Here is a 25,813-nt window from a genome sequence, read left to right on the forward strand (position 1 = left end):
CCTCTAAGCCTATACAGGTTCATTATCATCGCCTGGATATGGAAGACCGTGCTCCCGAGACCTTCCTTTCAATAGAAACTCGCTAAATGCTCCATCTGGGTTTCCAAATTTTCTCTCTGCCACCCCCTCTTATATAACATTCTTGACCACTCATCGCCCATTGGGCCCTCCTCCACTGGGCCCCTCTGCTTGGGGGAGGCAGCACCCAGGGAGAGTGATCATAAAGGCTTTTCTAAACGAGGGTGCAGGTAAGACTGCAGGAGGGTGGATCATAGGATCCCCAGACCCAAGACCTCTGTATGACATGCCCTGGTGCATGGCGGTTGGCATGCTCCTAAAAAATCCGCCTCCTCAGAAAACATGCCGAGGAGATTCTCTTGAGAACTTAGCAAGGACGCTTGCTTACAAAGCAAAAATGATCTCCACCCTGAGGAACTGGGCCTCTGTCATCCCCTCTCAATAAACCGACATATTCTGGTCATGTTTGTATAAGAATAAGGGGGAAATGTCGGAGACAAGGCTCCCTTTGTGAGCCATTCTGTCTTGATCTTGCCCTGGAACATTTTGCGGTTGTTTGTCCCAACTTCTCCATCTCCAGCACAAGATGGCGCCATCCCTGCTTCTCTTCCGGGAGTTTACCTTGCCGCCGGCGCGAACGGGCACCCTATAGCAGAACCAGCCAACCAGCCTGCACCTCGTCATACCCCTCACTCCCTCAGCACATAAATACCCCTGTGTGAACAATAAAATTTTGCAACTTGATCAGAACTCCTGTCTTGCTGTCTCCTTTGTGTCTCTTGTCCCTTCATTCTTCCCCTTCTAGGTTCGCTACCCACGCTGATGTGTCCTGCAGGACGGGACAATATGGCAGATCTACGTTTAGATTTTTAAGAAGCTCCCAAATTTTTTTCCAGAGTGGTTGCACTAGTTTGCATTCCCACCAGCAGTGTTCAAAGGTTCTTATTTTCCCACTTCCTCGCCAACACCTGTTGTTGGTGTTTCTAATGATGGCTATTCTAACAGGGGTGAGGTGGAATCTTAGTGTGGTTTTGATTTGCATTTCCTTTATGGCTAGAGATGGTGAGAATTTTTTATGTGTTTTTTGGCCATTTGAGTTTCTTCTTTTGAAAAAGTTCTGTTTAATTCAGTTGCCCATTTCTTTATTGGTTCATTAATTTTGGGAGAGTTTAGTTTTTTGTGTTCCCTATATATTCTGGTTATCAGTCCTTTTTCTGATGTACAGCTGGCAAATATTTTCTCCCACTCTGTGGGTGTCTCTTCAGTTTAGAGACCATTTCTTTTGTTGTGCAGAAACTTTTTAGTCTTATGAAGTCCCATTTGTCTACACTTGCTCTTAATTGCTGAGCCGCCGGGGATCTATTGAGGAAGTCATTGCCTGTATCTATTACTTTCAAAGTGTTTCCTAGTCTTTCCTGTACCAACTTTAGAGTTTGGGGTCTGATATTAAGGTCTTTGATTCATTTTGAGTTGATACTAGTACAGGGTGATAAACACGGATCTAGTTTCAGTTTTTTGCAGATGGCTAACCACTTTTCCGAACAACATTTGTTGAAGAGGCTGTCTTTTCTTCATCGTATATTTTAGCACGTTTGTCAAAAATAAGGTGGGTATAGTTGTGTGGCTTCATATCTGGGTCCTCTATTCTGTCCCACTTGTCTTCATGTCTGTTTTTATGCCAGTACCATGCTGTTTTTATCATTATTGCTTTGTAAAATAGTTTGAAGTTAAGTATTGTGATACCTCCAGCATTGCTCTTTTTGCTGAGTATTGCCTTGGCTATTCATGGTCTCTTGTGTTTCCAAATGAATTTCAGGGTAGATTTTTCAATCTCTGTGATGAATGTCATTGGAATTTTGATGGGAATTGCATTAAACATGTAGATTACTTTTGGTAGTATAGCCATTTTTACTATGTTGATTCTACCAATCCATGAGCATGGGAGATCTCTCCACTTTCTGTAGTCTTCCTCAATCTTGTTCTTCAGGGGTTTGTAGTTCTCTTTGTAGAAGTTGTTCACATCCTTTGTTAAGTTTACTCCTAGGAATTTGATTTTTTTGAGGCTATTATAAATGCAATTGTTTCCATATATTCTTTTTCAATTTGTTCATTGTTGGTGTATAGAAAAGCTAATGATTTTTGTAAGTTGATTTTATATCCTACCACCTTACTGTAGCTGTTGATGGTGTCTCGGAGTTTTTGGGTAGAGTTTTTTGGGTTTTTAAGGTATAGGATCATGTCATCTGCAAATAGGGATATTTTTACGTTTTCTTTACCTATTTGTATTCCTTTTATTTCTTCTTCTTGCCTAATTGCTATGGCTAAGAATTCTAGTACTATGTTGAATAGGAGTGGGATAGTGGGCACCCTTGTCTTGTTTCTGATTTTAGGGGAAATGGTTTCAGTTTTTCACCATTAAGTATGATGTTGGCTGTAGGTTTGTCATATATAAACTTTACAATGTTCAGGTACATCCCTTCTATTCCTAGTTTTCTTATAGCTTTTATCATGAAGTGGTGTTGAATCTTATCAAATGCTTTTTCTCCATCTGTTGAGATGATCAAGTTGTTTTTGTCTTTGCTTCTATTAATGTGCTGTATTACATTTATAGATTTGTGTACATTGAACTACCCCTGAATTCCTGGGATGAAGCTGACTTGGTTATGGTGAATGATCTCTCTGATGTGTTGCTGAATTCAATTTGCCATTATTTTATTGAGTATTTTTGCATTGATGTTCATTAAGGAGATGGGCCTATAGTTCTCCTTTTTGGTGGTGTCTTTGTCTGGTTTTGGGATGAGTTAATACTGGCTTAACAGAATGAGTTAGGCAGTGTTCCTTCCCTTTAAATTTCATGGAACAGTTTAAGGAAGGTTGGTGTTAGTTCTTCTTTAAAGGTCTGATGGAATTCAGCAGAGTATCCATCAGGTCCTGGACTTTTGTTTTTTGGGAGGTTATTTATTGCTGCTTTAATTTCATTTTGTGTTATAGATCTATTCAGGTGATTAATGTCCTCTTGGTTCAATTTTGGATGATCATAAGTGTCTAGAAATCTGTCCATTTCTTCAAGATTTTCAAATTTATTAGAATATAGGTTCTCTTAACCTAGAAGGTAACACCCACGCACAGGAAATCAATGTGAGTCAATGCCCTGTATAGATATCCTTATCTCAACCAGCAAAACCCCTTGTTCCTTCCTATTATTGCTTATACTCTCTCTACAACAAAATTAGAGATAAGGGCAAAATAGTTTCTGCTGGGTATTGAGGGGGGGAGCGGGAGGGGGTGGAGTGGGTGGTAAGGGAGGGGGTGGGGGCAGGGGGGAGAAATGAACCAAGCCTTGTATGCACATATGACTAATAAAAGAAAAATGAAAAAAAAAAAAGAATATAGGTTCTCAAAGTAGTCTCTGATGATCTCCTGGACTTCCATGGTGTTTGTTGTTATCTCTCCTCTTGCATTTCTGATTTTACTGATTTGGGTTTTTTCTCTCTTCATTTTAGTCAGGGTTGCCAGGGGGCTGTCATTTTTGTTTATTTTTTTCAAAGAACCAGCTTTTTGTTTCATTAATTCTTTGTATGGTTTTTTGTTTCTATTTCATTGACTTCAGCTCTTATTTTTATTATTTCTCTCCTTCTTGTTTTGGGATTTGCTTGTTCTTGTTTTTCTAGGAGTTTGAGCTTTAGTATTAAGTCATTGATTTGAGATTTCTCTGTCCTTTTAATATATGCACTTATGGCTATAAACTTTCCTCTCAGGACTGCCTTTGCTGTGTCCCATAGGTTCCAGTAGGTTGTATTTTCACTTTCATTAACTTCCAGGAACTTTTTAATTTCCTCTTTTATTTCATTGATGACCCATTGATCATTGAGCAATATGTTGTTCAGCTTCCAACTGTTTGCATGCTTTTTGCTATTATTTTTGTTGTTGAGTTATAGTTTTAATGCATTGTAATCAGATAAAATGCATGGTATAATTTCTATTTTCTTATATTTGTTGAGGCTTGCTTTGTGCCCTAAGATATGATCAATTTTGGAAAAGGTTCCATGGGCTGCTGAGAAGAATGTATATTGTGCAGAAGTTGGATGAAATATTCTATAGACATTGGCTAGGTCCATTTGATCTATGGTATTATTTAGATCTAGGATTTCTTTATTGAGTTTTTGTTTGGATGACCTATCTCAATACTTGGATTTGATGCTAATAAAGTAATCCCAGAGCTTTCAGTGAACTGATTTTCTTTTCCCCCTCTTTTTTATTTAGTATTTTTAATTTTAGTACTACTATTTTCTTATCTTTGTTCTTATTCTCTTCATTCTCTCTTTCTTTTTTTAAGCTACAATCCATTGTTACTGATCTCCCTCATCCTCTCTGTCCAAATATCAATTTTCTTAGCACTCTCTTGGTCCACTTTCCTTTTACTCCCCCAACTATTTTCTCTATCTTTTCCTTCCATTCTCTCCTTTTGTCTTCACCTTTCCCTCTTTGTCTCCCCCATACCTTTCACCCCACTGCCCCTTGCTCCTCCACACTCACAACTTGCTAAGATAGTACTGTACCAACTCTACAATTACCTCCATGTATCCTAACTCTCTGCAATCCCTGACCCAAGCACCATCCCCCACAACAACTGAACTATACCTTAACATACATTAGGGTCCTAATACCCTACAGCCTCCACACCTCACAACCCTCCTCCCTGACACCATCTACCCCTCTATACATCCCCAACACCATCTTTTGAATTACTTAAGTATCTATCTCTACCAAACAATCATTATCCTTTCAATTCCCACTGTTTATTTAGAATATCACCAATGGGTTCTCTCTATGTATGTAAATAACTGATCTGGCATTGAATCTGTGAATTTGTTATTGCTAATTTATACCTCCAGGTCAGGGAACAGAAATAGCACATCAACCTAGCTAACAACTAAGCTAGTTACAGGATAGTAATTAAGTCAAGGGAAAGGTAACAGGAGATTAAAATTCCCAATGAGCCAATCAATAACACAGGAGCATAAAACAAAATACAAATATGGGGACATGAAGAAGGCAGGGGAATATAATCCCTCAAATGACTAACAATTCAATAGAGGATTTAGTGGGAAATGAAGGAAATGAATACCCAGTTGCTGACCCCAGTACAATGTTGATAAGGGGATTTCGAAAAGGGAATCAAAGAGGAACTCATGGAGGGGTTTGAAGAGAATATACAAAAACAACTCAAGGGTCAGTGAAGGCAGTCGTTAGAGGAAAGTTTATAGCCATGAGTATGTATACTAAAAACATAGACAGAGCTCAAATGAAAATCTAATGCTGCATCTCAGACTCCTAGAAAAACAACAACAAGCTAAACTCAAGCGAGAAGAAATAATAAAAATAAGGGTTAAAATCAATGAAATAAGACCAACAAAACAAAACAAAAAACAAAAAAACCCAAACCATACAAAGAAACAATGAAACAAATGCTGGTTCTTTGAAAAAAAATTAAGAAGATTGACAAGCCCCTGGCAAATCTGACTAAAATGAAGAGGGAAATTTCCAAATTAATAAAATCGGAAACAAAAAGAGGGTGATAACAACAAACACCAAGACTACTATGACAATCTATATTCAAATAAATTACAAAATCTAGAAGAAATGGACAAATTTCTTGATATATATGACCATTCAAAACTGAACAAAGAGGATATTAATTACCTAAACAGAGCTGTAACATGCAATAAAATTGAAGCAGCAGTGAAGAATTGCCCAAGAAAGAAAAGTCTGGGACTTGATGTATTCTCTGCTGAATTCTATCAGACCTTTAAAGAAGAACTAATACCAACTCTCCTTAAACTTTTCCACAAAATAGAAAGGGAAGGAACATTGCCTAACTCATTCTATGAAGCCAGTATTACTCTTATCTCAAAGCTGGACAAAGACACATCCAAAAAAAGCATCACAGGCTAATCTCCTTAATGAACATCAATGCAAAAATGTTCAATAAAATAATGGCAAACCAAATCCAGCAGCATATCAGAAAGATCATATGCCATGACCAAGTTGGCTCATCCCAGGGATGCAGGGTGGTTCAACATACGCAAATCAATAAATGTAATACAGCACATCAATAGAAGCAAAGACAAAAGCCACTTGATCATTTCAATAGATGATAAAAACTCTGATGAACCTAGGAATAGATGTAATGTACCTCAACATTATAAAGGCTATATATGACAAGCCCATAGCCAATATTATATGTAATGGGGATAAACTAAAACCATTTCCCCTAAAGTCAGGAATGAGACAAGGGTTTCCACTGTCTTTACTCTTACTCAACATAGTCTTGGAATTCCTCACCAGAGTAATAGCGCAGGAAGAAGAAATTAAAGGAATACAAATAGGTAGGGAGAAGTCAAACTATCCTATTCACAGATGACATGATTTTATCCATAAAAGACCTGAAAAACTTCAGCAAACATCTTCTAGACACCATAAACAGCTTCAGCATATTAGCAGGACACAAAATCAATTTATAAAAACCTGTAGCTTCTCTGTATACTAACAATGAACAGATTGAGAAAAAATATAGGAAAAAATTCCACTTCTAATAGCCTCAAGAAAACCAAATACCTAGGAACAAACTTAATAAAGGATGTGAATGATCTGTACAAGGAAAACTACAAACCACTGGAGAAAGAAATCAAAGAAGTGTACAGAAGATAGAAAGATCTCCCATGCTCATGCACTGGTAGAATCAACATAGTAAAAATGGCAAAAATACCAAAAGTAATCTACATGTTCAATGCAATTCCCATCAAAATCTCAATAACATTTATCACAAAGATTGAAGAATCTACCCTAAATTTCATCTGGAAGCACAAAAGACCACAAATAACGAAGGCAATACTGAGCAAAAAATGCAATGCTAGAGGTATCACAATACCTGACTTCAAACTACATTACAGAACCATAGCAGTAAAAACAGGCACAAAAACAGATATGAAGATTAGTGGAACAGAATAGGAGACTTAGATATCAATTCACAGAGTATGCCTACCTAATTTTTGACAAAGGCCCCTAAAACATATGATGTTGAAAAGATGGCCTCTTCAACAAGTGTTGCTGGGAAAACTGGATATCTGCCTGCAGAAAACTGAAACTAGATCCATGTTTGTTACCCTGTACAAGTATAAGTATCAACTCAAAGTGGATTAAGGACATTAATATCAAACCTGAAACTTTGAAGTTAGTACAGGAAAGATCAGGGAATATACTAAAAGCAACAGGCATAGACAAAGACTTCCTCAGGTAGAACTCAGGAGGCTCAGCAACTAAGAGAAAGGACTAATAAATGGAACTACATGAAATCAAAAAGCTTCTGCAAAACATAAGAAATGATTTCTAAATTGAAGAGGCCACTCCCAGAATGGGAAAAAAATCTTTGCCAGCTATCAGACAAGCGACTGATAACCAGAATATGTACGGAGCTCAAAAAACTAAATTCCCCCCAAAATCAATGACCCAATGAAGAAATGGGCAAATGAACTAAACAGAGCCTTTTCAAAGGAAAAACTCCAAATGGCCAAAAACACATGAAAAGTGTTAGCCATCCCTGGCCATAAAGAAAATGCAAATGAAAAACCACATTAAGATTCCATGTTACTCCTGTTAGAATGGCTGCCATCAACAATACCACCAACAACAAATGTTGGAGAGGATGCAAGGAAAAAAGGAACCCTTGTACACTTCTGGTGGGAATGCAAGCTAGTATAACCACTTTGGAAAACAATATGGAGTCTTCTTAGAAAATGAAAAATAGATCTCCCATATGATCCAGCAATACCACTCCTAGGGATATTCCCATAGGAATGTAACTCAGCTTACAACAAAGGCACCTGTACACCCATGTTTATTGCGGCACTATTCACAATAGCCAAGTTATGGAAACAGCCAAGATGCCCCGCTACTGACAAAGGGATTAAGAAAATGTGGTATTTATTCACAATGGAATTTTACTCAGCCATAGAGAAGGATGAAATTTTGTCATTTGCAGGTAAATGGATGGAATTGGAGAACATCATCTTAAGTGAAGTTAACCGGGCTCAGAAAGCCAAAAAAAGCATGTTTTATCTCATGAGGAATACAGACCTACTACAAATGCAGCAATATCATGAAATACTGGTCACACTAAGGGGAGGTTACATATGGGAGGAGTAGTGTAAAAGAAGGAAACTAAGAGCTTGAGTATAGTTGACATACTCTCTGTACAGAAATGAACATAGAAATCTTAAACTGGCTGAAATCACCATAAGAAAGGGACTGATGTAGAATGAAGAAAATTAGAGTAGACAAACCATTTGGGGTTATAGTACATATATATATGGAAATATCACAAGGAAACTCCCTGTGTAGCTACCTTTACCCAAACAAGCAAAAATGTCATTTTTTCATCTACAAAATCAGAGAACAGGAGGGCAGAACACGTCCTGCCCAGGAGATGAGGGCTGGTACTAGTAGGAGGGGGGAAGTGGTGGGGAAAGGTGGTTGGATGGTGAATACAGTGCAAAAATGTGTACACATGTATGTAAATGCAAAATTGATACCTGTTGAAACTATTCCAGGAATCGGGGCAGAGGGGATAAAGAGCAATAGAAGGTTTGAATTCAAGTATGATATATTTGACATATTGTAAGAACTTTTGTAAATGCCACAATGTATTCCCACCCAGCACAAGAATAAAGGGAAAAAAAGAATTGACAAATGGAGGCTGGGAATGAACCTCAGTGGTACAGTGCTTGCCTAGCATACAGAAGGCCCTGGATTTCATCCCCAGCACTGCAAAAAATGAATTGATAAATGGGATTGCATCAAATTAAAAAGCTTCTGCACATCAAAGGAAACAATTATCTGAGTGATGAGACAACCTACAGAATGGGAGAAAATCTTTGCAAGATATTCTTCCAACAAAGGAATAATAAAAATAAAGAATTTCATGGAAATGAGGAAGATAAAGAAAAGTCAGTCAATTGGGGGATATCATGTGGCTTAATGATGAATTATAGTCACATTGGCACAAAAATGGTGGCACTGAGTGCTCATCTCTCCAAGTACTCTCACAAGTATTCTTGTGTGAATTTACGATGGAAAGTTGATATACCTGATCCTCATCTGTCATCATGGGGAACCACAAGAAAGATCTTGAATTTTGAAAACCAAGAGGGAGCAACACAACAGGTTACTTGAATCACTTTGGGATCAAGTTAATGAGCAAATTCTGTTTGAATGTATATAAACAGGTTTTGAGAATGCTGATTTTAGTGAGATCCAAGGTGATGTTCACTTGTGTTGATCATACACTGAATACAAGGATTCAGAGAATAGAAATAAATACGAAAATACTTAACTGAAGAAGCCAAAAGTGTTTGCTTCTGAGGGACATGAAATAGGTAGAGACTGGGGTACCAAGTGGATATTTTTGATAACAAGCCTTGTAGAAGTGTTTGCCTCTTTAAATATTTGTGTGTATGAAATAGAAACTGGATGGTTTTGTATGAAGTGAGAAAGAACAATATAAATTCCTCTCTCTCTCTCTCTCTCTCTGTCTCACCTGATCTGTGCACCAGTACCACAAAGCTGTAATGGTCATTCCAAACAGGGTTCCTGGCCATGGAATATCTCCAGTGACAGCATCTCGGAAAATGTGGAAGGAGTCTGCCTGAGGAGTGTAGCAGCTGGGGCTGATTGTCAGGTTGTCCCCCTCCACTACTGATGGGATGGCGTTCATGTATTTCTCGGTAAAGCTCTCATAGCCTCCAACTTCAGAAAATGCTGAAAAGGCATCACATAAAATGAAATCTCTTACAGAAATCAAAGACAGTCAATGTTTATGGTGAATTCTTTATTGTGAATAAGAAATTTGTGATACACAAGAAGTTCCCATTAGTTTGGACAAACCTTTGGTTACCTTTTCCGATGATACATGTCTTTCTATTGAATTCCTTTGGCATCAGTCATGATAGCAAAAATAAAGGAAATATTCTTTAACTTTTTTAAAAAAATGGTACTTTAAAGTTTTTGGTTCAGTGGTTAGCTTTATGGTAAAAATAAAACTTTAGCTAAAAGACTGATAATGTTGTTTTTCATGACTAACCAGAACAGGGAGGAACCTGATGGTGAGCAAATTGAGCAATCCTAATGGAATTAGGATTGCTAAAACCCCAACTCTTGAGAGGAACAGGAATCAATGGCTCCTCTTCCTGACTAGAGTCTGGCTGTTCTGACCTTACTCAAAATCTAGTTTATGGTGCCACACTGTATTCAACTATGATACAAAAAAATTGGAAAGATAAGGAAGACAAATGGGAGGAAGTAGGCTAGATGTGATGAGGGAAAATAGTGAGATTAGCCCACTGGAATGGCTAGTCATATGTACACAAGAATTATAGTTGATCTTAAAAAGATAAGCTCAGATATGTGGGGCCTCTTAGTGTAGGTTCACTGGAATATCATACAGTTACAGAGTTGAGTTGACATTCCTTTACTTCTCTATTACTTAATTTAAGCACATACAATATGGTAAACATTGTATTGGGGATTGTGTGCAAAAATGAGTGTACAAGACCAGTGGAAGATATAGACAATACAAGGGATTTGTGTTTACAGGTAAATATGGTTTACAACAAAACATGTGGGGGACTATAAGAGATAAGAGAGTCCCCCTCCTCATCCTAAGGATAGGAGAAGTGAGGCTTAGAGAGACCCTTGAGGGAGTGCACCATTAAGGTCAGAAACCAAAGAACAATGAACAAGAAGAGCATGGAAGTTCTGGGTAGCTAATAATAACGCACACAAGGAGTTGTTTCTAGAAGTTACTTCTAGAGCAGCACTGTGCGATGGAAATTTTCTGCAGTGATGGAGTTGTTTGAATTTGTGCTGTCCAATATGGCCTTATATTGGAAGTGATATTGGCCAGGCAACGGAATTGAATCTAATTTGATAGGCACATGTGGCTAATGGCATCCTATTGTGTTCAGATCACCAACTATCATTGTGGGTTTATAAATCACTCAGTTTTACTTCATGACGTCAAGCTTGGTGATTAGGTGCATGTGTATTCAGGATTTCTGTATTTAGTGCAGCTTAAGTGGATGGAACATAGTGGCTACAGGACAGGGAAGAGATATTTATTCCCACCCTATGTCCTTTTATTGCATCCATGGGTTATTGATGCAAAGATAAATAAATAACATAGTAAAAGAAAATGAAAATTTACAAGCTGTTAATTAGATCTATCAATATTGCTTGTCAGCATGACTTAAGAGAATGAACTGATAATGTAAATGAGAGTCACTAAGGGAAATCCAACCTATGCTGTGTATTCTAACAATTGATTAAATAAACTATTTTAATAGATTTTTCATCCCAAAAGTCATAATTAGGTAAATCCAGTTATCTAAATTTTTCCTAATAAGTAATTCTTCATTTTGTAAAAATCTATATAAATCAAAGGTTTTTGTGCTTTGACTCCAATGCGCCAATATTTCTGCAAAATTATAACCAGATGGTATTGATTTTGTCCATTATGAACACAGAGAAATTAATTTTAAACAAGATAATTTACCTAAGCAATATTTTTTTAAGGAAATAAAACTCTGTCCCATTTCCTTATGCTAAGGTAATAAATTAAGAATAAAGGCAGGAAGATATTTCAATGATAAGAATTATGTACATGACTTAATAGAATTGTGAGAAGGAACTAAAGAGGAGTCAGACAGAAACAAGCATCCAGAACTCTGTGCAAGCTGCCCCCACTTACCAAATGCCATGAGGATAAAAGAGCCAATCACCATGATGATAGCCTGGAGGGTGTCTGTGTAAATCACTGAGGCCAAGCCCCCTGTGGAGAGAAGGAAAAGGATGAGGACATTTTATCCAAGCACACTTATCTATCTGCTGTCATGTCTGGATTTTCCTTCCTCACAAGCCATCTAAATAACTCAGGAGAAAAAAAAATATCAAAAGCTCCTGGAATCATTATTTCCTCAACATTTGTGTCTTTCATTGGCTCTCTTATTTCTCTTGCCTTGTTCTGATTCAAAGGTTCTGTTGTAGTGGATTTCATCATTATATGAGTTCAGAAATACTAAGTAGGAGAAAGGGCAAATATTAATATGAAAGTTTCTCTTAACAGTCCTTCAATTCCCCCCATTTAGCACAGTTGTCTGTGCACGACCATTAGTTACCTAGCAAAACCATTTTTGGCCCTAGTGTTGGAACATTTGATAGTTTCATTGACTGAATACTAGATTTAGTCATGATTACTTATATTTATGTGTTATGTGGGCTGGATTATTAGAAGACAGCATGATTGGGTAAACTTACCAGTGATGGTATACACAGAGGTGATAGCCAAGAGGATGAACATGGCCAGGTACAGGTCTAATCCCAAAGCCAGCTTTATGAATATGGCTCCAGAAAATATGTCTGCCTAGAAAGGGAACAATCAGGATGGGGAAGAGACATGCATTTTGGGCCTTTGCTTTCTCTTCTTCTACACATACATGCACCACAATCTTCTTTTCCTGATAGACACATAGTCATCCTTGAAGACTCCACATAAATATTCCCATAGCAAGATCTTCCATGGAGCCTCAAACAACAGTTTTCACTCTCTCTTCTGTATCTCCATGTAATTAGCTCATTGTTCAACTGAGGCTCTTATTAAATGAGTTGACATGACTTGAGAACCTTTTCTGTACCATGAGGCTTAGAGGGGATGAGAAATTGCTCATGTGAAGCCCCCTTGACCATGATGGAATAAAAACTATTTTCTTAAAATTAACTTTCTTATTTTCCAATGAGGCTTTTTACCATGATATTATACTTTAAAAAATTAGTACAATTAGAGGGGCAACAAATGGCAGATGAGTGACATCACCCAGCATCTCTCCTCATAGACAGTCCTTATTAAGCAGCTATTCCCACACCAAAATCCCTGCAGAACCGCTAAAGAAGTCAGTGCTGGTGGTACAGTAGATTTTATCCCACCAGCACTCCATGAGCTTGCTAGCAGGTGAAGATCTGGTGGTGTAGACCCAGCATAGACTCCAAAAGTAGTAGGGAGATAGTCTGGTGAGGGAAGCCACAAGTAGCAGAGATCTATGGCCTAACCAGGCTGGCCATGTGGTGGAAAGCACATTACAGAAGTCTCTGCAAAGCAAAAGAGTCCTGAGGAGAAGTAGCCCTGCCACTAGTCACAGCTTCATCTAGAAAATCTTGGCACTAACCTATGCAGTATGACCATGAAGAAAGACAGCAAACCCAGAGCACTGCACAGCACAGCAATCTAGTCTGACCTGGAACCAAATGGCACCAGTCTAGAAAACAATGGACTGTGTGTTGTCAGGAGCCTGGTTGACAGAGGAAACCATATGTTAAGTGGGGAGTGTTTGGTGTACTGGGAGGTTAATAGCCCTGACTCCAAAACCATCCTGGGAACTTGTAATCAGAAATTCAAATCTACTTTTTCTATGTGGGGAACCAGCTCAGAACTCTGAGTGGCCACTCTTGCACTGAGCTAGGGCTCCAAACCAGGCTAGCCCTTACCGGACCAACCAGTTCAGACTTAAAAAACAAAACAAAACAGCTGATCTGGAGCACAACAAAGAAAATACTGACTCTGTTTTTGTCTTTTTGATTTTTTTTGTGCATTTTTGTTCTCTATCACGTTCTTTTAAGTTCTGCTTTGTCTCCTTTCCACTTTTTAATGTTATTATCTATGAGCTATAACATGCACCTTTTCTGGGTGGTGTTGGAGTTTGAAAACATCCATCTTTTAATATGCAATTTTAATTATACTTTCTCCCTCATTTTCTTATCTCCCTGCCCATCTCTACTTTCTCTTTCTGTAGTTTTCTCATTTATTTTTCTTCTCTCACTATTCCTTTGTCCACAATCCTTTTTGGTTGTCTTTATTTTAAGCAGGTATTTATAATAAGTTATATTGTCTGGTCTTTTCTGTATGTTTGTTTGTCTTTTTCTATTCTCTTTCTCCTTTATTTTTCAACACATCTTTTACTTTCTACCTATCTCATGCCTCTTTCTTACTGCCCCCTGTATTAACGTTAGCTGCCTTCCCTTCCAGCCTTACAACACATCTTGTACTATTCATTAACATCATCCATCCTGTCTTCTTCCCATTACTACCCTTACTAACTAAGGTCTTCCTAGTTCACTAAGTAATATATTTCTTACTTTATTCTTCTGATGATATGGAGCAGTGATGGCAGTTGTTCTTTATTAGATTGCTTTATTAGATTGCTGTATCCTGATGGTACATGTCTGTCAACTGTGAATACTTCTGAAGCTAAGCTAGAAGTTAGACCCAGTGTCCTGACCACTGTGGTTGAATGTTTGACTACTGAGCCATATCTCCCAGTCCAGTGACAAGAAAATACACCAAAAGATAGTCTTGCCTAAACATTGAAAACGCATCAATGGAAAGGACATGAGAAACTAAAACTTGGCCAAGCAATATGAAAAAACAAGACAATGTGTCTCCTCCAAAAGTCAACAATGCTACAATAAATGGCCTGAACAATAGTAAGCAGATGAAATCTCAAACAACAAACTCAAAAGAACAATGATAAGAAAGGTCAATGGAATTAAAGAGCACATGTATAAACCCTGAAAGAATAAAAAGACAATGCAAATAAAGAGCTGAATGAACCCAAAGAGAATTCATTCTTCTGAATATATACCCCAGACAGTTAAAATCAGCTTGTTTTAGAGATATTTGTATACCCATGTTTATCATAGCACTATTCGCAATAGTCAAATTATAGAAGCAGCCTTTGTGGCCATTAATGGATGAATGAATAAAGAAAAAATGTATATATTATAATGGAATTCTACTCAGTCATTAAGAAGAATAGAATTTTGTCATTTGCTGGAAAATGGATGGAACTGGAGATAATCATGTTAAGTGAATTAAACCAGACTCAGAAACTCAGAAAGGCAAATCTAGCATGTTTTCTCAAATATGTGGAATCTAGATAAAAAAAAACATAAGAAGACATCAATGTTCAAAGGAGACAATTTTGGAAGAGGAAGGGGACCAGTGATACATGGGAGGGGGTACAAGAAAAGGAAATGGGAGGTGAACATGGTCAAAGTATGTTCTATATGTGTACAAAAATATCATTATGGAACACGTTAAAATATGCAAAACAAACAGACACAAAAAATTTATCCCAACTGTTCTCTAGTTTCCTAAACTGCTTATAAAGTAGATATTGTTATTAAGATCACTTTGAATCTCAGGAAACTGAGGCTCAAACTGGATTTTTCTGAGATCACCCAGATAGCAAGCATTAAACACTGAATTTAATTTTGTGCACTATGACTCCAAGGCACAAACTGTTAAATACTTTTTTACTTTGTTATGTTGCTGTCATGGGATTTCACTTAATAAATCATATTAAACACACTTGGACATATACAGAAATAATTTTGGGCAAGTGCTGTACTACTTGAGCCACACTCTCAGCCCAAGAGAAATTATTCTGGAAAGATGGTTGTGGTAGCATAGTTTGTGAACTTTAAATCTCTACATTAGACAGAACAAGTATATCAAAACCAAAATATTAGGTGACAAGATCTTTCCATGCAAGACATGGGAACAAATTAACCTTGGTCACAACACTCACATGCCATCAAGATCTGACAGGAAGTAGAGAGAAACAAAAATTTTGCAGAAGGACCTTAGAATTGGATTTCACCAAATACCCAGCAGGTGCTCACTGGGAGGAACGGTAGGTTAGTTTTAGATCTACGGCTGAAACTGAAAGAGGTTTTGCTCTAATGAATAGTGGTGAGTGTAAACATTTGTTGTAAGTTCTCTTTTTTTTTGGCCATAATGTCTTGTGTTGCTCAGGTTGACTTTGAACTCCTCATGTGATTCCAGAGTAGTAGCCAAGCCTATAGGTGTGAACCACTACACTAGTTTTTTTTAAAGTTCTGAAAGAAGCCAGAATATTGAGGTCAAATGAACTCTCAAAACTAACTATCAAGACTCTCTTTCAGAACAGGCATCTACTGTGAGGAGTAATTTCTAGAAGTGAAATAAAAATGGAGCAAAATAGGGATGCCATATTTAACTATTTATGTTAGTCTTGTGGTGGAGCAAAAGAAAAAATATAAATAAATTCTGATTTTTTTGGTTGATTTATTCTATCAGTATGGGTGAGACAATTCTGAAACTAATTTAAGTATATCATAGGATTAAACAAACAAATATATGTGTTATGGCTTGGGGAGTCAGGATTTTCAATTGTAAGGTAAGGAACATACAAATATAGAACTTGGGAAAGAAATTAATTATCCTATAGAAGTGATTGTATTTGGAGGCATTAGTATTAGTTGCTGACATAAAATATCTATACGTATAGTTTCACAAAATCTTTATGCATGTTTTTGTATGAGTGTGCATATATGTATTTAACAGGCTCTCCAATTATATCTTCTGGAAAAGTCAAGAAACAAAGACAACCCAATGAGCATCCTTAGAATTCAGATTTGTGTTTCTGAATCCTTTCTCTAATTAATGGAGACAATGTTCTTCCTTAAAAATGGACAATTCCAGGATTGGCACAGGGATAGTACAAGATGAGTCTGGAACATTTTATTATGCCAGAATTTAAGGAATAGCTTAACAAAATTATGGAGACATGTCACATTATTTAGACAGTTTGAGACCCTCCCATTGGTCAATTCTGATATAATATGAGCATCAAAATGATTACATATAATAATCCTATGCAATCCAGGGAAACATAGCAATTTATGAGTTCATATTAATCATAGATACATAGGTAGATGGAAGGGGAGGGGATGTCACCCTCAGTAGAGGAATGCCGGCTGGTAAATATGGAGGGAGTTCTGAAATTGGGAAGCCATTACTTGTTAATCACTGTAATGAAAACTGAGAATCATCCAAGAATGCTAAACCTGGTGGGAAGTTTTTCAGAGGAACAGGATATTGGAGCAGCTGAAAGTATTTTACCATGGACTCCTTATTAGTTACCAGGAAAATCCCACTCATTATACAGTGGAGAATTTGGGACAACCTTTGGCCAACTGATCAAAATTAATATCACCATTGAGAATGGATGGTCAGTGAATGCCTCCAGATGGGATAATTTGAGTATCCCATGTGAATTATTCTAGGATATATAACCTGAATCTAGCTATGAGACCAGAAACATAAGACAAGTCCAGAAACAAAGACTGTTGTATTAAGAAGGTTAAAGGAAAAGCTCAGGTCTTCAAAAATGTCAGTGTTGCCAGGAGCTGGTGTCATATGCCTCTAATCTGAGCTATTTGGGAGGCTGAGATTGAGAATAGTATGGTTTGATCATATGTTCTCCCTCACATGTGGACATTAGATCAAGGGCAAACACAACAAGGGGATTGGACTATGAGCACATGATAAAAGCTTTAGCACACAAGGGAGGGATGAGGATAGGTAAGACACCTAAAAAAATTAGCTAACATTTGTTGCCCTTAAGGCAGAGAAACTAAAGCAGATACCTTAAAAGCAACTGAGGCCAATAGGAAAAGGGGACCAGGAACTAGAAAAAAGGTGAGATCAAAAAGAATTAACCTAGAAGGCAACACACACGCACAGGAAATTAATGTGAGTCAATGCCCTGTATAGATATCCTTATCTCAACCAGCAAAAACCCTTGTTCCTTCCTATTATGGTTTATACTCTCTCTACAACAAAATTAGAAATAAGGGCAAAATGGTTTCTGCCAGGTATTGAGGGGGTGGGGGGGAGAGGGAGGGGGCGGAGTGGGTGGTAAGGAAGGGGGTGGGGGCAGGGGGGAGAAATGAACCAAGCCTTGTATGCACATATGAATAAAAAAAAAGTATAGACCAAAAAAGCTTTTAAATATAGTGAATTTAGTGGGGGGGAAGGAGGGATAAAGGAGAATGGTGGAAGGGGTGAATATATATATTCAAGTATGATATATATGATATGTTGTAAGAACTTTTTAAATTGCCATAATGTACTCTCACATAGCACAATAAAAATATTTAAAAAAAAGAGAGTAGTATGGTTTGAGAACAGCCTGGATGAAAAGATTGTGAAAACCCATCTCAACAGAAAAAAGATGGGTATAGTGGTCCAACTACAACAGGAAGTGTAAAATAGAAATACCATGGTGAAAACTTGGAGAGACGCTGGAGACACACTTTGCAAGCATAATCACTGAGAAGAGAATAACTTTGACCCCTCCACACTTCCAACCAGCACAGAGAATCTCTACTTCATGTTAAACGGAGAAACCAGGAGGGCCCCCGGGCCGCCAGTCAGCTTGGGAAGATACGGACCAGGTGAGCTTCGCAGTACCGAGGTACTCCCACAGACAAGCCTGGGCCAGAGCAGCATAGCCCCTGTACAGACCGACCCCCACCAGGGGAAAAAAGAGAAACTGAGTAATAAGCAATAAGAGCAATAAAGACACACAGGAAAGAGGGTGGGGTGCACTGAGCACCGAAGATTGGGGAAAGGGAATCCTTCCCAGGACTGTAAATAAACAAGCCCGGCGGGCCGGAGAGCCTCTGGCGGGAGCGGGGGTGGGGCGTGCCCAGTAACCAGGAGCTGGGAAACTTGTGAGAGTGGCAGAGGGAGGAAAACTCCACAGGAGAGGAGGGAAGACCCACTTCCCACATGAGCTGTAAACAAACATGGCAGCCGGCAGGAGCAGCAGCACCGCCCAGTAATCAGGAGCAGGAAAGCTTGTGAAAGTGGAGGTGGGAGGAAAACTCCACAGGAGAGGGGGGGAAGACCCACCTCCCACATGAACTGTAAATAAACACGCAGGACTGAGAATGCGGGTGCAGTGTCACCTTTCCCAGTGCTTGGAAAGGGGAAAGCCTGTAGCAGAGGCTCATGCACAGGAGAAATCTGAGCAAACAAAGCCTGCACGGCCAGGTGAGTGCTAAGCTCACCCCAGAGATCTGCATAAATAATGCCTCCAGCAACAGCAGGTTGACAGTAGCAAGCAGGCAAGCCACAGCTGCAGATACCATTCTCAGAACTGCCTCCAGACTCTTTTCTTTCTTTTTCTCCCTACCTTTGATGAGAGAACAACCGAATTACACCTGCAAGCTGAAAAACTTACTGAAACTGTATTGCATTTGAACTTGGGACACTTGGTGGGGTTTTTTGTGTGTGTGTGTGTGTGAGTGTGTGTGTGTGTGTGTGTGTGTGTGTGTGTGTGTGTGTGTGTGAGTGTAGTTTTATTCTACTTTATGCGTCCCCTTTGATGAGACAACTACAGAACAACATCTGAGGCACCATCTACATGACTGGAGACGGAGAAGACACCCAAATTATTAAGACTGAAACTTCTTTGCATTTGAACTTGGAGGTTTTTTGGTTTTTTAAAATTTTCTATTTTTTCTTTTTATTTTAATACATTTTTATAAATAGATTTTTCTTTCATTTACTTATTTTTTATTTTTATTCTTACCTTTTTTAAATTTTTGATTTTCAATCCTCACTCTGTCTCTCTAATGTCTGTTCAGCTTACTGTCAATTAGTACACTAAAGCTCCCTGTTTATACCTTTGAAATCTTCTTGTCTGATACCTTGTTCTGTTTTCTCCCTCCAGTCTGTGTATTTGTTTTTCCCATTTCTTTAACTTCTTGCTTTCCATCTCAGCTCACCCTTCCATTCTAAATATTACCATTGTTATTATTACAAGCTAGAAAATACTTAATTGCACACAGTACAGGGACAGTAACAACACCAAAGACAATGAAGAGAAGACAGAAAAAACAGGGAAACCAGTTTCCCCACAGTAAAAAATTAGTACAGGAACCAGAGGGGAATGAAGAGAACAGAAACTCAGATCCAGACTTCAACAAAATGAAGATAAACTATGCCAAAGGACCCAATGAAGCCCACAAGAATAATTTAAAAGAAGACATACTACAAGTACTCAATGAGAATTTTATAGAGATGATACTGGATAGGGTCAACCAAAATGTACAGGAGACACTCAAGAAATTCCAAGACAACAAAAATACAGAATTTGAAAAAGCAAAAGAAGAAATAAAGGAAACCATAGAAGCGCTGTATAAACACCAAAGTAAAAGAGAGAACACGATGAATAAACAGATAAATGAACTCAGGACAAAAATAGACAACATTAAAGAGGAAACCACTCAGGATATGGAAAGCCTCAGAAAAAAGAATGAAACAGAACTCCAAAACAAAATGGAAGGCCAATCCAGCAGAATAGAGCAAACAGAAGACAGAATCTCAGAACATGAAGATGAAATGGTAATTAAAGGAAAAACCGAACTATTAATTAAACAACTCAAGGCTTGTGAAAAGAAAATGCAAGAACTCACCGACTCCATCAAAAGACCAAACTTGAGAATCTTGGGCACCAAAGAAGGAGAAGAGGTGCAAGTGAAGGGAATGCGTAATCTATTCAACAAAATAATAATGGAAAATTTCCCAAATCTAGAGAAAGATATTCCCATACAGATGCAAGAGGCCTCCAGGGCACCAAACAGACCAGATCAAAATAGAACTACCCCACGACATATCATCATTAAAACAACAAGTTCAGAAACTAGGGAAAGAATATTGAAGGCTGTAAGAGAGAAAAAACAAATAACATACAAAGGTAAACCCATCAAAATCACAGCAGACTTCTCAACAGAAACATTAAAAGAAAGAAGAGCGTGGGGTGAGATCTTCCGGGCACTGAATGAAAATAACTTCAACCCAAGGATACTCTACCCAGCAAAACTACTATTCAAAATAGATGGAGCAAAAAAAGTCTTCCATGATAAGCAGAAACTAAAACAATATGTGACCACAAAGCGACCACTACAAAGGATTCTTCAAGGGATTCTGCACACAGAAAGTGAAACCCAACTTAACCATGAAAAGACAGGCAGCACCAAACCAAAGGAAAAGAAAAAGCAAGGCAGTAGAGAGTAACCTCAACTTAGGTACACACAATCAAACCTTCAAACAACTAAGACAACTAAATGAGAGACAGGAATCACCACATACCTATCAGTACTAACGCTTAATGTTAACGGACTTAATTCCCCCATCAAAAGGCACCACTTAATGAAATGGATTAAAAAGGAAGATCCAACAATTTGTTGCTTACAGGAGACCCATCTCACCGACAGAAATAAGCATAGGCTAAGGATGAAAGGCTGAAAGAAGATTTACCAAGCCAATGGCCCCCGAAAACAGGCAGGAGTAGCAATACTTATCTCTGACAAAGTAGACTTCAAACCTACATTGATCAAACGAGATAAAGAAGCACATTCCATACTAATAAAAGGGGAAATAGACCAAAAGGAAATAATAATTATCAACCTATATGCACCCAATGTCAATGCACCCAATTTCATCAAACATACCCTGAAAGACCTAAAAGCACATATAAACGCCATCACAGTGGTTGTGGGAGACTTTAACACCCCATTATCATCAATAGATAGGTCATCCAAACAAAAAATCAATAAAGAAATCCAAGATCTAAAATATGCAATAGATCAAATGGACTTAGTAGATGTCTACAGAACATTTCATCCAACCTCTACACAATATACATTCTTCTCAGCAGCCCATGGAACCTTCTCCAAAACAGATCATATCCTAGGGCACAAAGCAAGCCTCAGCAAATATAAGAAAACAGAAATTATACCGTGCATACTATCTGATCACAATTCAGTAAAAGTAGAACTTAACAACAAAAGTAAAGACAAAAAACATGCAAACAGCTGGAAACTAAATAACTCATTACTTAATGAAGAATGGATCATTGATGAAATAAAAGAGGAAATTAAAAAGTTCCTGGAAGTCAATGAAAATGAAAACACAACCTACCAGAACCTATGGGACACAACTAAGGCAATCCTGAGATGAAAGTTTATAGCCATGAGTGCATATATTAAAAAGACTGAAAGATCCCAAATCAATGACCTAATGATACATCTCAAACTCCTAGAAAAACAAGAACAAGCAAATCCCAAAACAAATAGAAGGAGAGAAATAATAAAAATAAGAGCTGAAATCAATGAAATAGAAACCAAAAAAAACATACAAAGAATTAATGAAACAAAAAGTTGGTTCTTTGAAAAAATAAACAAGATCGATAGACCCCTGGCAAACCTGACTAAAATGAGGAGAGAAAAAACCCAAATTAGTAGAATCAGGAATGCAAAAGGGGAGATAACAAACACCATGGAAGTCCAGGAAATCATCAGAGACTACTTTGAGAACCTATATTCAAATAAATTTGAAAATCTAAAAGAAATGGACAGATTTCTAGATACATATGATCATCCAAAACTGAACCAAGAGGAAATTAATCACCTGAATAGATCTATAACAGAAAATGAAATTGAAGCAGCAATCAAGAGTCTTCCCAAAAAGAAAAGTCCAGGACCTGATGGATTCTCTGCTGAATTCTATCAGACCTTTAAAGAAGAACTGACACCAACCCTCCTTAAACTGTTCCATGAAATAGAAAGGGAAGGAAAACTGCCAAACACATTTTATGAAGCCAGTATTACACTTATCCCAAAACCAGGCAAAGACACCTCCAAAAAGGAGAACTATAGGCCAATCTCCTTAAGGAACATTGATGCAAAAATCCTCAACAAAATAATGGCAAACCGAATTCAACAACACATCAAAAAGATTATTCACCTCGAACTAGTAGGCTTCATCTCAGGAATGCAGGGGTGGTTCAACATACGAAAATCAATAAACGTAATAAACCACATTAACAGAAGCAAAGACAAAAACCACTTGATCATCTCAATAGATGCAGAAAAAGCCTTTGATAAGATCCAACACCATTTCATGATAAAAGCTCTAAGAAAACTAGGAATAGAAGGAAAGTTCCTCAACATTATAAAAGCTATATGTGACAAACCTACAGCCAGCATTATACTTAACGGAGAAAAACTAAAACCATTCCCTCTAAAATCAGGAACCAGACAAGGATGCCCACTATCTCCACTCCTATTCAACATAGTATTGGAATTCCTAGCCAGAGAAATTAGGCAAGAAGAAGGAATAAGAGGAATACAATAGGTAAAGAAACTGTCAAAATATCCCTATTTGCAGACAACATGATCCTATACCTTAAAGACCCAAAAAACTCTACTCAGAAGCTTCTAGACATCATCAATAGCTATAGCAAGGTAGCAGGATATAAAATCAACATAGAAAAATCATTAGCGTTTCTATACACTAACAATGAGCAAACGGAAAAAGAATGTATGAAAACAATTCCATTTACAATAGCCTCAAAAAAAATCAAATACCTAGGTGTAAACGTAACAAAAGATGTTAATGGCCTCTACAAGGAAAACTATACACTTCTGAAGAAAGAGATTGAGGAAGACTTTAGAAAGTGGAGAGATCTCCCATGCTCATGGATTGGTAGAATCAACATAGTAAAAATGTCTATACTCCCAAAAGTAATCTATATGTTTAATGAAATTCCCATCAAAATTCCAATGACGTTCATTAAAGAGATCGAAAAATCTACCATGAAATTTATCTGGAAACACAAGAGGCCATGAACAGCCAAGGCAATACTCAGTCAAAAGAACAATGCAGGAGTTATCACGATACCTGATTTCAAACTATATTACAAAGCAGTAGCAATAAAAACAGCATGGTACTGGCACAAAAACAGACATGAAGACTAGTGGAACAGAATAGAGGACCCAGATATGAAGCCACACAACTATAACCAACTTGTCTTTGACAAAGGAGCTAAAAATATACGATGGAGAAATAGCAGCCTCTTCAACAAAAACTGCTGGGAAAACTGGTTAGCAGTCTGCAAAAAACTGAAACTAGATCCATGTATATCACCCTATACCAAGATTAACTCAAAATGGATCAAGGATCTTAATATCAGACCACAAACTCTAAAGTTGATACAGGAAAGAGTAGGAAATACTCTGGAGTTAGTAGGTATAGGCAAGAACTTTCTCAATGCAACTCTAGCAGCACAGCAACTAAGAGATAGCATAGATAAAAGGGACTTCATAAAACTAAAAAGCTTCTGTTCATCAAAAGAAATGGTTTCTAAACTGAAAAGAACACCCACAGAGTGGGAGAAAATATTTGCCAACTATACATCAGACAAAGGACTGATAACCAGAATATATAGGGAACTTAAAAAACAAAATTCTCCCAAAACTAATGAACCAATAAATAAATGGGCAAGTGAACTAAACAGAACTTTCTCAAAAGAAGAAATTCAAATGGCCAGAAAACACATGAAAAAATGCTCACCATGTCTAGCAATAAAGGAAATGCAAATTAAAACCATGCTAAGATTCCACCTCACCCCTGTTAGAATAGCCATCATCAGCAACACCACCACCAATAGGTGTTGGTGAGGATGCGGGGAAAAAGGAACCCTCTTACACTGTTGGTGGGAATGTAAACTAGTACAACCACTCTGGAAAAAAATTTGGAGGCTACTTAAAAAGCTAGACATTGATCTACCACTTGATCCAGCAATACCACTCTTGGGGATATACCCAAAAGACTGTGACACAGGTTACTCCAGAGGCACCTGCACACCCATGTTTATTGCGGCACTATTCATAATATCCAAGTTATGGAAACAGCCAAGATGCCCCACCACTGACGAATGGATTAAGAAAATGTGGTATCTATACACAATGGAATTTTATGCAGACATGAAGAAGAACAAAAGGTTATCATTCACTGGTAAATGGATGGAATTGGAGAACATCATTCTCAGTGAGGTTAGCCTGGCCCGAAAGACCAAAAATCGTATGTTCTCCCTCATATGTGGACATTAGACCAAGGGCAAACACAACAAGGGGATTGGACTTTGAGCACATGATAAAAGCGAGAGCACACAAGGGAGGGGTGAGGATAGGTAAGACACCTAAAAAAGTAGCTAGCATTTGTTGCCCTTAATGCAGAGAAACTAAAGCAGATAGCTTAAAAGCAACTGAGGCCAATAGGAAAAGGGGACCAGGAACTAGAGAAAAGGTTAGATCAAAAAGAATTAACCTAGAAGGTAACACCCACGCACAGGAAATCAATGTGAGTCAATGCCCTGTATAGCTATCCTTATCTCAACCAGCAAAAACCCTTGTTCCTTCCTATTATTGCTTATACTCTCTCTACAACAAAATGAGAAATAAGGGCAAAATAGATTCTCCTGGGTATTGAGGGGGTGGGGGGGGGGAGAGGGAGGGGATGGAGAGGGTGGTAAGGGAGGGGGTAGGAGCAGGGGGGAGAAATGACCCAAGCCTTGTATGCACATATGAATAATAAAAGAAAAAAAAAAGAAAGGCCATGGTCCAGGCCAGCCTGGACAAAAGGCAAGACCCTGTCTTAAAAACAACCCGAATAAGAGGACCGGAGGCATGGCTCAAGTGGCAGAGCACCTGCTTAGCAAGCACAAAGCCCTAAGTTCAACCATCAGTACCTCCCTCCACAAAAATCCATGTCATCAAGGACAAGAAGAGGGGATAGTAATATTCCAGAATAATGGAGTACATTTTGTATTAAATGTAATACCTAATGCTGGATTACATTGTGTGTTAGAGAACAAAAAAAAAAGATTCTAAAAGGATATTTACTAGTTCAATAACAAAGCTGGAATTAAATATTTGATTAGATAAAACTATTTCACCAATGTTGATTTTCCTAGATAATCCTATTGTGGCTTTGCAAGAAACTGTCCCTAAT

At 37.9% G+C, this 25,813-nt stretch overlaps 1 protein-coding gene across 1 annotated transcript in view; it reads right to left on the minus strand.

The window, feature by feature from the left end:
- The window catches only part of LOC141418925 (solute carrier family 5 member 4), an 81,667-nt gene that overhangs the window by 39,935 nt on the left and 15,919 nt on the right, over window positions 1-25,813 (minus strand). The window contains exons 6-8 of the mRNA XM_074061441.1: window positions 12,388-12,493; window positions 11,822-11,902; window positions 9,614-9,834 (exon numbers count right to left, since the gene is read on the minus strand). Of these exons, the coding sequence (XP_073917542.1) occupies window positions 9,614-9,834; window positions 11,822-11,902; window positions 12,388-12,493 (408 nt within the window). The remainder of the gene's footprint in view (window positions 1-9,613; window positions 9,835-11,821; window positions 11,903-12,387; window positions 12,494-25,813) is intronic.

The sequence above is a fragment of the Castor canadensis genome, chromosome 18, assembly GCF_047511655.1.
Source record: "Castor canadensis chromosome 18, mCasCan1.hap1v2, whole genome shotgun sequence".
NCBI lineage: Eukaryota > Metazoa > Chordata > Mammalia > Rodentia > Castoridae > Castor > Castor canadensis.